At 44.9% G+C, this 15,685-nt stretch overlaps 1 protein-coding gene across 2 annotated transcripts in view; it reads left to right on the top strand.

The window, feature by feature from the left end:
* Nucleotides 1–15,685, top strand: part of CMSS1 (cms1 ribosomal small subunit homolog) — a 366,300-nt gene that overhangs the window by 329,112 nt on the left and 21,503 nt on the right. The window contains exons 3-4 of one of the 2 annotated variants that reach the window (XM_077821669.1): nt 1,818–1,924; nt 13,191–13,262. In XM_077821669.1, coding sequence (XP_077677795.1) covers nt 1,838–1,924; nt 13,191–13,262 — 159 coding nt within the window. In that variant the 5' untranslated portion in view covers nt 1,818–1,837. The remainder of the gene's footprint in view (nt 1–1,817; nt 1,925–13,190; nt 13,263–15,685) is intronic. The other variant, XM_077821660.1, reaches the window with a different exon arrangement.

Raw genomic sequence — 15,685 nt, forward strand, 5'->3', positions numbered from 1 at the left:
CCAATCTATTACAGAGTGTTTACTGATTTTTTTCTTCCATTACTAGCTATCAAGCTCACAAACTTTAAACTCAGCAGCTCTCAAAGTCCAGTTTTAGGATACTTACTGTAATTCAAATTCTCCAAAATGTGAGAAAGCATGGAACTTAGAATGTAATAGTCTCCTGGGATAAATATGTAAAATCATTGATAACCATTATGTCATGTTAGGATTTTCCCATGTGAGTCCAAATTATTGTGTTGATGTGTAGAAATCCATTTATAAAAATCTCCAAACTTCCATTGCAAAACTTTAATGTGCATTGTTGCATCTCTGGAGGAGTGAGGACTATGTAGACTTTTTCATTCCAGTGCTTCATTTTTCAATAAATAAATCACGGTGAGTTAGTAAGTACCAAATACAGTTCATTGTCTCTCTCTTTTGTCTCTCATTATTAATCTCTTGAGTCTGTAAGTACTCACTGCTGGTGGTCACGCAGATTTTACATAATAGTGAATGGGCACGTCTTCTGTAGTTTGATGCTTAAAGTATCATATTGTTCATATTTTTCAAATAAATAGCAAAATCTTTAGATAGGCTACTGCTAAGCTCAGAACGTAGGAGATTTCAACTATTGTCAATACATATTAGGAACAGAAAAAATAAGATCCCCTAAATTATTTGATTCAGAAATTGAATTAGTCACTTTTAATAATTAAAATTGATAGGACGAAGTTTCTGACAATTAGCAGAGGAATAATTATAGATAGTAATTTAGTCTACATCAGAAAGTTTTTTGCAGTTGAATAAAAGCATCTCAACTGCTTTCCTAGGTTAACTTGACATCTGCGTGAAATGGGAGACTAATGTTACCTCTTTGAATGGCCTTTCTTCCCAATGCTTCCCTTAAAATAAAAAAATTTCAGAATGTTCCTTGATCCATATTATTTTTCTCAAAACATCAGCATTTTTTAGCTTTCTGGTCATTCTGTTTTAAGTGTGGGAATGATGCTATTCCCTAATCATCACTAATAAGAGTCCCATGGCCTAAAATTATACACACCATTGAATATATATATATCTTTATAGAATAGAACGTGCCACCAAGTTTCACATTCTTACTCTTATAAGTAATTAATACTAATAAAGCAGTTTGGACTTTCAGTCTGAGGTATTTTTTCTCAAAGTGCAAATCTTGTGTCTTGCGTGGGGGGAGGAGTAGCTGACTTCTTCCAAGAGAAATGCCAACAAACCTATCAAGAAAGGGATGTTTTCCCAGCAATCCTATGGTCTAAAAATTATTATTTCCTAGCAGTAGTGTTGTCGCTGGTTTGTTGATCTAGCAGTGCTTTATTAGGATTGGTCCACAACTGAACATAGGAAATCTTGGGCCATGGATCAGGGTCATGCTTTTACTTGTCTTGAAATAAAGCTGAGCTATGTAACTAAACTTGTAGAACTGTAGTTAATAAACAATGAATGAATGTTTTTGGCATTTTGCTAACTGAGATTGAGATTTCTTGGAGGGGTTGTAAATTACTATTAATAATACTGCAGGTGGCAGGTTATTCACTGAATTCCACAAAGATAGAAAAATAGATTGTTTTATAGAGCAGAGAGGCTTGAAAATATTAAGAGTGACTATGGAAGTAATCTTCAATCACTTGTATTTTGGAACTATGCTACTTGCTGCTGATGTTGTTTCATGTAAATAAACTGGGCATGATGTTACAGTGACCTTCCTCCCAATAGAAGCTATTATCACTGTTGTTGTACATTTTTCTAATGGAAAGTTGAGAGGTGTGTTTAAAAAAAAACAAAACTGCGTTTTTTCTCAGATCCTTCTGATGATGAAGAAATGGAAAAATCAACTAACGCAAGTAAACCAGCGAAGCCTGACTTGGACTCCAAGTCCAAACCTGCTGCATCAAAGAAAAGAAAACAGGTTGGTAAGATTTATGACTATAGAGATAATAATACATAATGAAATCAGGCTTTTCACCCTAAATAAACGGTGCATTTCTCCACTTACTGTCCTGATCTCTTGCTTAGTACTGCTGTGTTGCCAGCATTATTTGGAAACTATTAGGTTCCAATCTTAAGAAATTTCAATAACTTTAGTCTCATTTTATACAGGTATAGTAGGGCGCAGAGCCCATCTCTTTCCCCAGGCTTGAGTCAGGTGACTGTGCTGTGGTGTAGGGCTAAGTGATGTGCCAGTCTTTTAATGTTGACATTGCCTGAAGAGTCTTATAGTTTATGATTTAAGTATTGTACAGCACCCAGAGAGACAACCAGAACCTGCCCTCATTGAAATGGCCCTTAGACTTGAGGGAGGACTGACTGGGTCCCAGGTGATGGACATTTTTAGAGCCCAGTTTTGTAAAATGTTGAGCACCTTCAACTACAACTGAAACCAGCAGGAATTGAGGATGCTCAGCACCTTGCAGGATGTGCTTAATAATAAAAGATCCAGCAAACTCACTGACTAAACTGGCAACTAGGCAGAAAGAAGACTCATCCATAACACACTGTGGAGTTTAAAAGGTCTCCTAGTATTGTTGCCTTCAAAGTATCATACACGGGAGTGAACTGGATGGATATAATGGATTAGGAATGAAATAAGAATCTTTCTGCTTTAGGTCATCAGTTTTCAATTTGGCCCAGGTCAGTAGTAGCTAGAAGTTCTAACTGTATGATGGGTATCCAGTGGGACAAGTGAAGTAAGCTTGTAGTATCATTCCAGCTTGTGATGGACAAGTGTCAGAAACACCATTAGCATTTATTGCCACCTTATTTGGTGGTTTTTGCAGAGGCACCAAGGACTGAATGTGCCATGGACAGAGAACGTCTGTCCACCTCCTGGTCCTGATGGGGGCTGTTTGGCTGAGGAATGTGTGGGAGGCTTACGCTACCATTGCCCATCCTGTATCTGTGCTGCAGATAAACAGAGGAGTTCAAGGCTGTTAGTACAGCAACTTTTGCCACCACTAACTACAGTTTAACATTTAAAATGAAATAAAAGTCATTGCAAAGAATAAGCTGCTGTACATGTAGCACTGTCTCATATTGGATGAAATTAGACTGCTTAACTGTGGCCTAGGACAGCGGTTCTTCAGGGGGTCTGTGAACTCTTTCAGGAGGGCCATCAGGCCCCTCGTCTAAAACCCAAGCCCCATCCCGCAGGGCTGAAGCCAGGACCCGCAGAGTTGAAGCCCTGATCCCCGGCGCCCCCCACGGGGCTGAAGCCAGGAGCAGCAGGGCTGAATCCCAGAGCCCCGAGCCCTGGTGCTCCCCAAGGGGCAGAAGCCCTGAGCCCATGGGCAGAGTTGGGAGGTATGGGGTTGTTGCCTCCCCCCAGACTACACCTCAAGAGCAGGGCAGTCCAGGGGCAGCTACATACACACCCTTCCACCTCCTCTCTCCGCCCCCTGGCCAGGTCGGAGGTGGGAAGCTGGAGCTGGGCACGGGCAGTGCAGGACAGCTACTGCTTTGGCTGGTGCCATGGAGCAGGCAGCTGCGGCGTTCCCTCGTCTCCTGCTGCTGCTGGTGCAGGGGGTTGAAGCTGCTCCTCAGCTCGCAGACCTCTTTGCTCATGCAGACGGTGCCTTGGCACCCGGTTCCATGGCTGGCAGAGGAACAGGAACCTCAGGGGAGCTTTCTTCGCACTCAGCTCCTAGTACCATACTCCCTGCACCCTGAGCTACACTTCTCCCTCCCCCCACCCCCCGCCTGCACTTAGCCCCTGGTTACCCCTCTCCCTGCACCCTGAGGGTATGTCTACACTACGAAATTGGGTCGAATTTATAGAAGTAGTTTTTTTAGAACTCGTTTTTATATAGTCGATTGTGTGTGTCGCCACACAAAATGCTCTAAGTGCATTAACTCAGCAAAGTGCTTCCACAGTACTGAGGCTAGCATCGACTTCAGGAGCGTTGCACTGTGGGTAGCTATCCCACAGTTCTCGCAGTCTCCGCCGCCCATTGGAATTCTGGGTTGAGATCCCAATGTCTAATGGGGCAAAAACATTGTCGCGGGTGGTTCTGGGTACATGTCATCAGGCCCTCCCTCCCTCTGTGAAAGCAAGGGCAGACAATCGTTTCGCACCTTTTTTCCTGAGTTACCTGTGCAGACGCCATACCACTGCAAGCATGGAGCCCGCTCAGCTCGCTGTCACCGTTCCTCTCCTGGGTGCTGGCAGACCCGGTACTGCATTGCTACACAGCAGCAACCCATTGCCTTGTGGCAGCAGACGGTGCAATAGGCCTGATAACCATCGTCCGAGGTGCTCCTGGCCACCTTGGTAAGGTCGGTCAGGAGCGCCTGGGCAGACATGGGCACAAAGACTAAAATAGGAGTGACTCAACCAGGTCATTCTTTTTAGTCCTGCCAGCAGTCCTATTGTACCGTCCTATGGCAAGCAGGCAGGAGATGAGGATGGCTAGTAGTCTTGTTGCACCATCTTCTGCCGAGCAGGCAGGAGATGAGGATGGCTAGCAGTCCTACTGCACCGTCTGCTGCCAGCCAAAGATGTAAAAGATAGATGGAGTGGATCAAAACAAAAAATAGACCAGATTTGTTTTGTATTCATTTGCTCCCCCCTCCCTCCCTCACTCCCTCTGTGAAATCAACATCCGGCAATCATTTCAATGAGGTCTGTCAGGGGCACCTTGAAAAGTTTAATGGAGATTCAGTCCTGCCTGAAATACCGGGGGGAGGGATAGCTCAGTGGGTTGAGCATTGGGTTGAGCATTGGCCTGCTAAACCCAGGGTTTTGAGTTCAATCCTTGAGGGGGCCATTCTGTGTGACAGTTGTTTTTGTTTCTCCTTGATGTAAAGCCACCCCCTTTGTTGATTTTAATTCCCTGTAAGCCAATCCTGTAAGCTATGTCATCAGTCGCCCCTCCCTCCATCAGGGCAACGGCAGACAATCATTCCACGCCTTTTTTCTGTGCAGACGCCATACCACGGCAAGCATGGAGCCCGCTCAGATCACTTTGGCAATTAGGAGCACATTAAACACCACACACATTATTCAGCAGTGTATGCAGCACCAGAACCTGGCAAAGCGAAACCGGGCAAGTAGGCAACGTCAGCGCAGTGACGAGAGTGATGAGGACATGGACACAGACTTCTCTCAAAGCACAGGCCCTGGCAATGTGAGCATCATGTGGTGGAATGCCGATTCTGGGCCCCGGGAAACAAGCACAGACTGGCGGGACTGCATAGTGTTGCAGGTCTGGGACGATTCCCAGTGGCTGTGAAAGTTTTGCATGCGTAAGGGCACTTTCATGGAACTTTGTGACCTGCTTTCCCCTGCCCTGAGGCACAATAATACCAAGATGAGAGCAGCCCTCACAGTTGAGAAGCGAGTGGCAATAGGCCTGTGGAAGCTTGCAACACCAGACAGCTACCGGTCAGTCGGAAATCAATTTGGAGTGGGCAAATCTACTGTTGGAGCTGCTGTGATGCAAGTAGCCAATGCAATCAAAGATCTGCTGATATCAAGGGTAGTGACCCTGGGAAATGTGCAGGTCATAGTGGATGGCTTTGCTGCAATGGGATTCCCTAACTGTGTTGGGGCCATAGACGGAACCCATATCCCTATCTTGGCACCGGAGCACCAAGCCGGTGGGTACGTAAACCGCAAGGGGTACTTTTCAATAGTGCTGCAAGCACTGGTGGATCACAAGGGACGTTTCACCAACATCAGCGTGGGATGGCCAGGAAAGATACATGACGCTCGCATCTTCAGGAACTCTGGTCTGTTTCAAAAGCTGCAGGAAGGGACTTTATTCCCAGACCAGAAAGTAACCATTGGGGATGTTGAAATGCCTATAGTTACCCTTAGAGACCCAGCCTACCCCTTAACGCCAGGGCTCATGAAGCCGTACACAGGCAGCCTGGACAGTAGTCAGGAGCTGTTCAACTGCAGGCTGAGCAAGTGCAGAATGGTGGGAGAATGTGCATTTGGACGTTTAAAGGCGCGCTGGCGCAGTTTACTGACTCGGTTAGACCTCAGCGAAACGAATATTCCCACTGTTATTACTGCTTGTTGTGCACTCCACAATATCTGTGAGAGTAAGGGGGAGACATTTATGGCGGGGTGGGAGGTTGAGGCAAATCACCCGGCCACTGGTTATGCGCAGCCAGACATCAGGGCAATTAGAAGAGCACAGGAGGGCGCGGTGCGCATCAGAGAAGCTTTGAAAACCAGTTTCATGACTGGCCAGGCTATGGTGTGAAAGTTCTGTTTTTTTTCTCCTTGATGATCTCTCCACCCCCCCTGGTTCACTCTACTTCCCTGTAAGCTAACCACCCTCCTCTCCTCCCTTCGATCACCGCTTGCAGAGGCAATAAGTCATTGTTGCTTCACATTCATGCATTCTTTATTCATTCATCACACAAATAGGGGGATAACTACCAAGGTAGCCTGGGAGAGGTGGTGGAGGAGGGAAGGACAAGGCCACACAGCACTTTAAAAGTTTAAAACTTTAAAACTTATTGAATGCCAGCCTTCTGTTGCTTGGGCAATCCTCTGGGATGGAGTGGCCGGAGACCCCCCCACCGCGTTCTTGGGCGTCTGGGTGTGGAGGCTGTGGAACTTGGGAAGGAGGGCGGTTGGTTACACAGGTGCTGTAGTGGTGGTCTGTGCTCTAGCTGCCTTTCCTGCAGCTCAACCATACTCTGGAGCATATTGGTTTGATCCTCCAGCAGCCTCAGCATTAAATTCTGCCTCCTCTCATCATGCTGTCGCCACCTTTCAGCTTCCATCCTCTCTTCAGCCCACCACCTCTCCTCCCGGTCATTTTGTCCTTTCCTGCACTCTGACGTTGTCTGCCTCCATGCATTCGTCTGTGCTCTGTCAGTGTGGGAGGACAGCATGAGCTCAGAGAACATTTCATCGCGAATGTGTTTTTTTCACCTTCTAATCTTCGCTAGCCTCTGGGAAGGAGAAGATCCTATGATCCTTGAAACACATGCAGCTGGTAGAGAAAAAAAAAGGGACAGTGGTATTTAAAAAGACACATTTTATAGAACAATGGGTACACTCTCTTTCACGGTAAACCTTGCTGTTAACATTACGTACATAGCACATGTGTTTTCGTTCCAAGGTCGCATTTTGCCTCCCCCCGCCACCACGTGCCTCCCCCCACCACCGTGGCTAACAGCGGGAACATTTCTGTTCAGCCACAGACAAACAGCCCAGCAGGAACGGGCACCTCTGAATGTCCCCTTCAGAAAAGCACCCTCTTTCAACCAGGTGACCATGAATGATATCACTCTCCTGAGGATAACACAGAGAGATAAAGAACGGATGTTGTTTGAACGCCAGCAAACATACACTACAATGCTTTGTTCTGCAATGATTCCTGACTATGTGCTACTGGCCTGGCGTGGTAAAGTGTCCTACCATGGTGGACGCAATAAGGCTGCCCTCCCCAGAAACCTTTTGCAAAGGCTTTGGGAGTACATTCAGGAGAGCTTTATGGAGATGTCCCTGGAGGATTTCTGCTCCATCCCCAGACACGTTAACAGACTTCTCCAGTAGCTGTATTGGCCGCAAATGCCAGGGGAAATTAATCATTAAACACATTTGCTTTTCAACCATGTATACTATTTAAAAAGGTACACTCACCAGAGGTCCCTTCTCCACCTGGCGGGTCCGGGAGGCAGCCTTGGGTGGGTTCAGGGGGTACTGGCTCCAGGTCCAAGGTGAGAAACAGTTCCTGGCTGTCGGGAAAACTGGTTTCTCTGCTTGCTTGCTGTGAGCTATCTACAACCTCGTCATCATCATCTTCCTCATCCCCAAAACCTGCTTCCGTGTTGCCTCCATCTCCATTGAAGGAGTCAAACAACATGGTTGGGGTAGTGGTGACTGAACCCCCCAAAAATGGCATGCAGCTCATCATAGAAGCAGCATGTTTTGGGCTCTGACCCAGAGCGGCCGTTTGCCTCTCTGGTTTTCTGGTAGGCTTGCCTCAGCTCCTTAAGTTTCATGCGGCACTGCTTCGCGTCCCTGTTATGGCCTCTGTATGCCCTGGGAGATTTTGACAAATGTTTTGGCATTTCGAAAACTGGAACGGAGTTCTGATAGCACGGATTCCTCTCCCCTCTCATACAGCAATCAGATCCCGTACCTCCCGTTCGGTCCATGCTGGAGCTCTTTTGCGATTCTGAGACTCCATCATGGTCACCTCTGCTGATGAGCTCTGCATGGTCACCTGCAGCTTGCCACGCTGGCCAAACAGGAAATGAAATTCAAAAGTTCGCGGGCCTTTTCCTGTCTACCTGGCCAGTGCATCTGAGTTGAGAGTGCTGTCCAGAACGGTCACACTGGAGCACTCTGAGATAGCTCCCGGAGGCCAATACCGTCTAATTGCGTCCATAGTACCCCAAATTTGACCCGGCAAGGCCGATTTCAGCGCTAATCCCCTTGTCGGGCGTGGAGTAAGGAAATCGATTTTAAGAACGCTTTAAGTCGAAAAAAAGGTCTTTGTCATGTGGACGGGTGCAGGGTTAAATCTATTTAATGCTGCTAAGTTCAACCTCAACTCTTAGTGTAGACCATGGCTGAGCTACACCCCTGCCCGCACACAGTCCCTAGCTACCCCCTCTCTGCACCCTGAGCTACCCCCTACCCCCACACAGCCCCTACCTACCCCTGTCCCTGCAACCTGAGCTACCTCCCTGCCTGCACACAGCCCCTAGCTATCCCCCTCTCTGCTCCCTGCGCTATACCCCCCTCTCTGCACCCTGAGCTACCCTCTGCCCCCACACAGCCCCTACTATCCCCCTCTCTACACCCTCACATAATCCCTAGCTACTGCTGTCCCTGCACCCTGAGCTACCCCGTGCCCCCACACAGCCCCTCTCTGCACCCCGAGCTATACTGCCTGCCCACACACAGCCCCTAGCTACCCCTCTCCCTGGATCCTGAGCTACCCCCCTGCACCCTGAGCTACCCACCTGCCCACAGACACCCCCTTGCTACCCCCCTCCCTGCACCGAGCTACCTTCCTCTTTGCACCCTGAGCTACCCCCTGCCCACACACAGCCCCTACTACCCCCCTCTGTGCACCCTGAGCTACCTCCCGGCCCACACACAGCCCTTAGCTACCCCTCCTCCTGCACCCTAAGCTGTTTTCAAACTTTTTGAGCTGAACCCCCCACCTTTGAGCTATAATTTTTGGTTGCCCCTCCCGCTACCCAACCCAGACTGGTAGGTGGTCTGCTGAGGTGAGATGGGGTGGAGGTGGTGCTCCCTCCATGAACCCTGCCATGTGAAGCTGACTCAAGCCCCGCTGGCCCGTGCCCATCCAAAATAGAAGTCAAATTACACCCACGCCTGAGTGCCCGCCCCCCCCCCCCAAAAAAAAAAAAAAGAAAAAGGTTGAGAACCCTGGTCTAGGACTTCTGCTGGTAACAGAGATCTTCATTTAGTTTAAGGAGTAGAAGCTTGGATTTTGGAGCAGGAGGGTTCTGAGCTTTAGCCCCACAGCAGCTATGACGCTCCATGTGGCAATGGTATGTGGCATCATGAGGCCACAAATTCATTACAATATCATACAGCTTTTTTGTTGCAAGAAAGTTTTCTAATCCAATATGTTTATAGAAGTGCCTATAATTTTAATGTTTGTATTTCACTTGAATTTTGCATTTCTGGTGCATATTAAATTGCAGATGTAATCCACTTCACTCCTGTCTAATCTACAGTCCAGAAGCTATTTTGTTGTGGCCTTGCTGTATGGAAACCAGTCAGGAGAGAAATTAATGGAATTATTAACATATATATTTTCAGTCCACAGACTATTTTGATAGTTCAATTAATTCATAGACTGTCTGCAGACCCACAATGAAAAGAATAATTTGTCTCCATTTTAAAGCAGGGGGTTGAAATGTTTATTTTGTCAGTAACTCCCAAATTCAGTGGATGGCTTAATTGGAATGTAAACTTTCACTCTTTCTCTCTCAGACACAAGAATGTTTTCACTTTACATTTTGGTTTTTCAGTAACTTGGCGACGTGCAGAGATGTTGCATTAGAAACATAACACAGGAAACATTTTATGTTCTGTCTGTGATTAACAAACATGAAATTCATGGCATTTCATTTCATAAATCAAAGGTCTCAGCACAAATTTCCTGTTTTTCTGCATTTTTAAAACTTCCATATAAAAATAGCACAAAAATATGCAGAGTACATGGAGCCAAGTCAAAATCAGTGGGTTGTCTGCACAGTACAATTCAGAAGGAAAAAATGCAAATAATTTTTTTAATGGCAATTTGCAAAAAGCTGCTGAATGAGCAAGAGTAGGAGAAACAATACTTGCAGAAGGGTCTGAAGCTTGGTCTTGATAAGATACTTAAACTACTGAAGATTCCAAACCATCAACAAAGGACACACATAAGCTCACAGCCATTCACTGTAATTAGATTTATGCAAACATCTCAGTTATATGTGGTGTGGAGTTGTTGTGTCTGAATAAATTGTACTTGTGTTCATGGGCTCATCAGCTCACCAGGCCTACACGGCTCCACTGCCAAAGGAGTCTTCTGCAGCTAAGTGGAACAAAATTGTAAATGAGTCTAGGCTAGTTACAGTGGAAAATCGTTAAAAATAATGGTTCTGTGCACATTTCAGTGGAAGACTAGCAATGGAGAGAGAAGCTATAGTCTATACTGTGACAGATATGGCCATTTTCTGCAATATCCTGGACAAACCTTACTGAATTAAGTTTAAAATGGGAGTTCATTGTATTAAAAATGCAAATGTTTATGTATTATTGTGGGATTGTATGTGTATCTGCTTTGTGGGGGAGGGATAGCTCAGTGGTTTGAGCATTGGCCTGCTAAACCCAGGGTTGTGAGCTCAATCCTTGAGGGGGCCATTTGGGATCTGGGGCAAAAATTGGGGATTGGTCCTGCTTTGAGCAGGGGGTTGGACTAGATGACCTCCTGAGGTCCCTCCCAACTCTGGTATTCTATGATCTCTAAAAGGGAGACATGACTTAATGTCAACCCTGGGAAGTTGTTATGAGAGCTTCAAAGGACTCTTAACAATGGGCCAAACAAGAAAAAAATTTTAGTTGAGTAGGTTTCATAGGAAATACTGGGAAGGAGGGGAATGCAAATTCCCACCTCCAGATCCAACCTTTCGAAGCTACGTCCCAAGGAGAAACTCCTTGTCTGCTGATTAACTGTTCCCAGGGTCCCAAAATCAAAGGCCCAAAGTGTATAATGGGGTGACTCACAGATTCCTGGATGTTCTTGTTCTGAGCAAAAGGTATTATGAACCTGTTACCACAGAAAAACTCCTATGTGTGTTTTGAAGGACTGACTCCTACTAGAACCCTTCTGGAGTTAGGATGATCTCTGGTAAGCTTATTAGCATGTGTGTAGGTTTTTTTATTGTTTTAATATGTTTTTTCTCTAATGTTTTCAATAAGACTAGCTTAAGAATAAATGTGCTTGCTCATGAAGAGCCGTGTGGTGCCTTCTACCTGTGGGCAATTACACTGCTTATTTCCTCTAAGGAGAAGTCAAAGCAGGCCTGCTTAGTCAGTCTGACTTGCTGGAGAATTCACAGTGTGGGCAAAGAACTGTGCAGCCTGCAAAACCCCCAGTTAGAGGGGAAAGAGACTGGAGTCTCCTCCTAAGAAAGGTAGAGAATCCAGCTGAAAATCCAGGAGCCTAGACTGCATGCTCTTGCTTCACCACAAGGGGAAAATACAGGTGCACTTGCCCTGAGCTATGACACATACATCTTGAGGGGGGAGAGAAAAACAAGAAACTCATCAAACTGCTTTGGGCCAGCAAGGTAGAATCAGCCTTGTGGGTGGGGTGTATATGGGAGTCTGGACAAGAAGAGAAAGACTTAAACTCACAGGAACAGGGAGGTGAGTTGCCTGGGCATTATATTTGTACAGCATCTAGCACAATGGTCTCCTGATCCTGGAGATGCTACCACAATGGAAGTAACTTATAGCAACAATTGTTTGCAGTATTGTTGTAGCCCTTTTGGTCCCAGGATATGAGACAGACAAAGTAGGTGAGGTAATATCTGTTATTGGACCAACTTCTGTTGGTAGAAGTTACAAGCTTTTGAGATACACAGAGCTTCCACCAACAGATATTACCTCACCTACCTTGTGTCTCTTACAACAGTGATAACAGCACAGATAATGGATCCGAAACTTTGTGACCTGCTGGACTGAGATGAGAGGTGGGGAATGGACGAGAGAGAGATTTCCCTTTCCTGGCTCCATTTATAATCTTGGCTAGAGTTAGGAAGATGATTTGGCTTTAATTTAGTATCTTAACACATGCTGCCCACATGAGAGTCACACTCATAGTGGCAGGATTTAGGAGCTGTTTGGACTAAGCCCCATTAATAAAACCCAGCTGTCAGCTACACCTGCAGTTCTCAAACTGTTATGCATATACCATTGATGGTACATGAGCTGCCACTATATTTAATTTTCTTGTGACCTCTGGACATGATCTCTCTCGTTTGCCACCTTTACAAACTGAGTGCTCATATACTGATCATCCTAAACACATACAAGTGTGGAGAAATGAACCAAAGAGACATTTCATGGACTAAAAAGCCAATCTTCCTGGTATTAAATAAGGAACAGCACAAAGCAAAATTTGAAAACATTTCTTGAAAAATGTTACGTTATAAACATAAAAGAAAGGAAATCAGAAATACAGAAAAATCATTATTTCAAGTTATTCTCTCCTATCTGTACAGTATAGTTCACCAGCTGGTTGTTTAGGTTGTACCCAATTATTACAAAGGCCTGTTTGGCAAAGTTAGAATGATTGTCTCACACAATAATAGAGATTACATGTATTTAATTTTTGAAAGCTCTGTTTGCTTTTTCCTTATGATTTTTGTTGTTGTATTAAACATGCCGTAAACCGGATGATAACGGTGTGCCTATGTCTCGTACGTTTCAGGTTTCTGTGCTTTTTCTCTGTTCTCTGTTACACCAGAGTGAATATGAAGTAGTTCCAGAAGTTACCCCAGATTTACACCACTGTAACAGGGCAGAGTTTTACCCCAAACCTATACATATTTTTTTTTCTCTGTCAGTATCTGAATCTTTGTACCCAACATCTGCCCCCACATCATCATGTTCTGTGGTGTTTTGGGGTAATAATCTCTCTCATGATGAATCTCTTTTTACAATATGTGCTTTGCAGCCTGCGGAATGTTTTCTAACTCGTCCTGAGGAAAAAGAAGAAAGCACTGCAAAGGTGAAAAGGAGAAAGAAGGTATTGGAAACCCCCTCTCCCCCCCCACGCCCAACTAAAAGTTCAACACAAATGGTCTTCAGGGGCTGGCAGGGTGCAGTTGCTTTTATAAGACATGTCAGCTTCAGGATAGCACAATGCCAGTGATGTCCTTTAAATGGTTTTAGAAGCTTGTTTCCCTTGGTGTAGTGTACTGGGACCATAACATTGCAGCCAGTTTTATGAAAGAGAGAAAATCAACTCTGTCTTAGAAGAGAAACCTTTCTCAACTCCAGTCAAATACCTGCTTCACACCTACGTACCCAGCTACAACCTTGTGTCCAAAGCTGACTAGAAGAAATTAATGCAGGGATTGAAAGAGCATTGGGGGAGACAGAATCACCCCATCCCATCCTTGCAGCCAGGCTGCAGCATTTACTGCATTTCACGAGCAGTAGTGCTTTGGTCCCCTTTCTCCCCACAGTATAGCTACTGGGGTCCATGCTATGTATTGACCTTCTGACCATGACCCATGTCTGTCCCCAGGGGGACCCTCCACAGTCCTGGTGGAGATTATATAGCACAAAGTGTGTTGTCTTTCTGAACAGACTAAAATGCTGAGCTGTCTCACAGAGCAGGTACACAGGGTTTTAATTTCATGTTAGACCTTGCACACACCCCAGCAGATGGGAGGATTTTGCCTTAAATGTAGCTCTGGCATTAATAACCACGTCACTTTCTCTGCAGCCAAAATAAATGTGTCCCATGATGAAAATGGGTGACTGGACCTAAAATAAACCTCCAGTTTTCATGCAAACAGTAGAGGCTTAGTTAGATCTTTTTTTTCAGTGGTAATATGCCATTAAGTCTGTACACATAACCTGTCAAATAATCATCATGAAGAATTTATCATACTGTACTAACATATAGGTCTGAAACTAATGACTCTCTCTTTTATAAGTAAATAAATAAATAAAGTCAAATAAAACCCTTTGCTCCTTAAGCATCTGGAATGGATTGGAGGAAAAATAATAAAACTTCCTGTGTGAAGAACATTTTCCCAGAGCACTCCTTGAAGAAAAAGAGTATGATCAGGTGTCCTTGAACTGACTGTTATGGAATTTCTCGTTAACATCAGCATCTTCCTCAAGAGAACCATAATTTTCCAGAAGGAATTGAGTGAGTCAGTGAATGACGTAATGAGCCAGTGAAACGCCAATTATCCCGTGGTACTAAGCAAAATGAGTCTTGTTGTTCTTGGGTTATTATCTGTTAGATAATTACTCTCTATAAAACATCTCCAAAAAGTGGCCCAGCTTGCAGTCATTACACAGCAGGAAAATTTTACCGAATCAGGATGGAACTTGAATTACTGCTGTTCACTGAGTGAAATCACATAGACACTGCAAGGGCTTGTGCCAAAGTCCGCTGCAAATGCTCCCAGTGCTTTCAAAAGGTTCTGGTTCAGGGCCTAAATGTTTTGGGACTGGACAAAAAATTTTCAAGACCTTTCTTAGGGCCAGGTTCTGATCTCTTTAGTCCCATTGGTGAGCAGTTAGCTGGGATCGCTCAAGCGAGTAACATGTTACTAACAGGAATAAGGAGTTCACAGTTTGGCTGTTAGGGTTGTCCATATTGTAATACCCTCTGTCATGCCAAGCTGCCTTCTCTGCTTGAAAATCTCCTGTTTTTAAAAGCAGTAAGATCATTTAAATAAAGAGGGACCCAGGTTCTCTTCCCTTGTCATTCATTTAATTAATTAATTTAGAAAGTGAAATTATGACTTCAAAGCATGGCAAAACTCTGACTCATTTCAGTGGGATTAAGATCAAGCCCTAAATGTAGGCTTCATTTATAAAATATCATCTTCATGACTGCTGGTTAAAGGTAGGCTGCTCAGAATTTTTAAAAAGTTTCATTCTCCTTTATGATGTATGCAAATAGCCTCAAAGTGTTTATATATAATAATGCACTTGAAATTTCAACTGCTGACATGTCCCTTATGCTGTACAACCCAGCATCCCTGCTCCTGTCCCCTAGTTGGAGATTGAAAACTGTACCTCAGGTTTCAGCCTCTTGAGATATCACCATCCAGGTCCTAGAAAGATCTTGCCAAGATCCTCCAACAAACAGATGGAAATGAGGGCCTGGTATTCTTGATAGGGTTGCCAACCCTCCAGGATTGGCCCAGAGTCTCCAGGAATCAAAGATTAATCTTCCATTCATGATTATGTCATGTGATGAAATCTCCAGGAATACATCCAATCAAAATTGGGAACCCTAATTCTTGATATTTCTAGAGCAGTATTGTCAACCGCAGTCATTCAAAAATCATGAACTAGGCCCCCCAGAATCACGATCAGTTTAAAAGCAATAACATTTCATATAAATGTTTTGCGGGGGTTTTCTTTGCCTGTTGGTTTTTGAGCTGTTAGGCTATTCTCTAGTTGTGTTTCCAAACTATT

This window comes from Eretmochelys imbricata, chromosome 1 (assembly GCF_965152235.1).
Source record: "Eretmochelys imbricata isolate rEreImb1 chromosome 1, rEreImb1.hap1, whole genome shotgun sequence".
NCBI classification, from domain to species: Eukaryota; Metazoa; Chordata; order Testudines; family Cheloniidae; genus Eretmochelys; species Eretmochelys imbricata.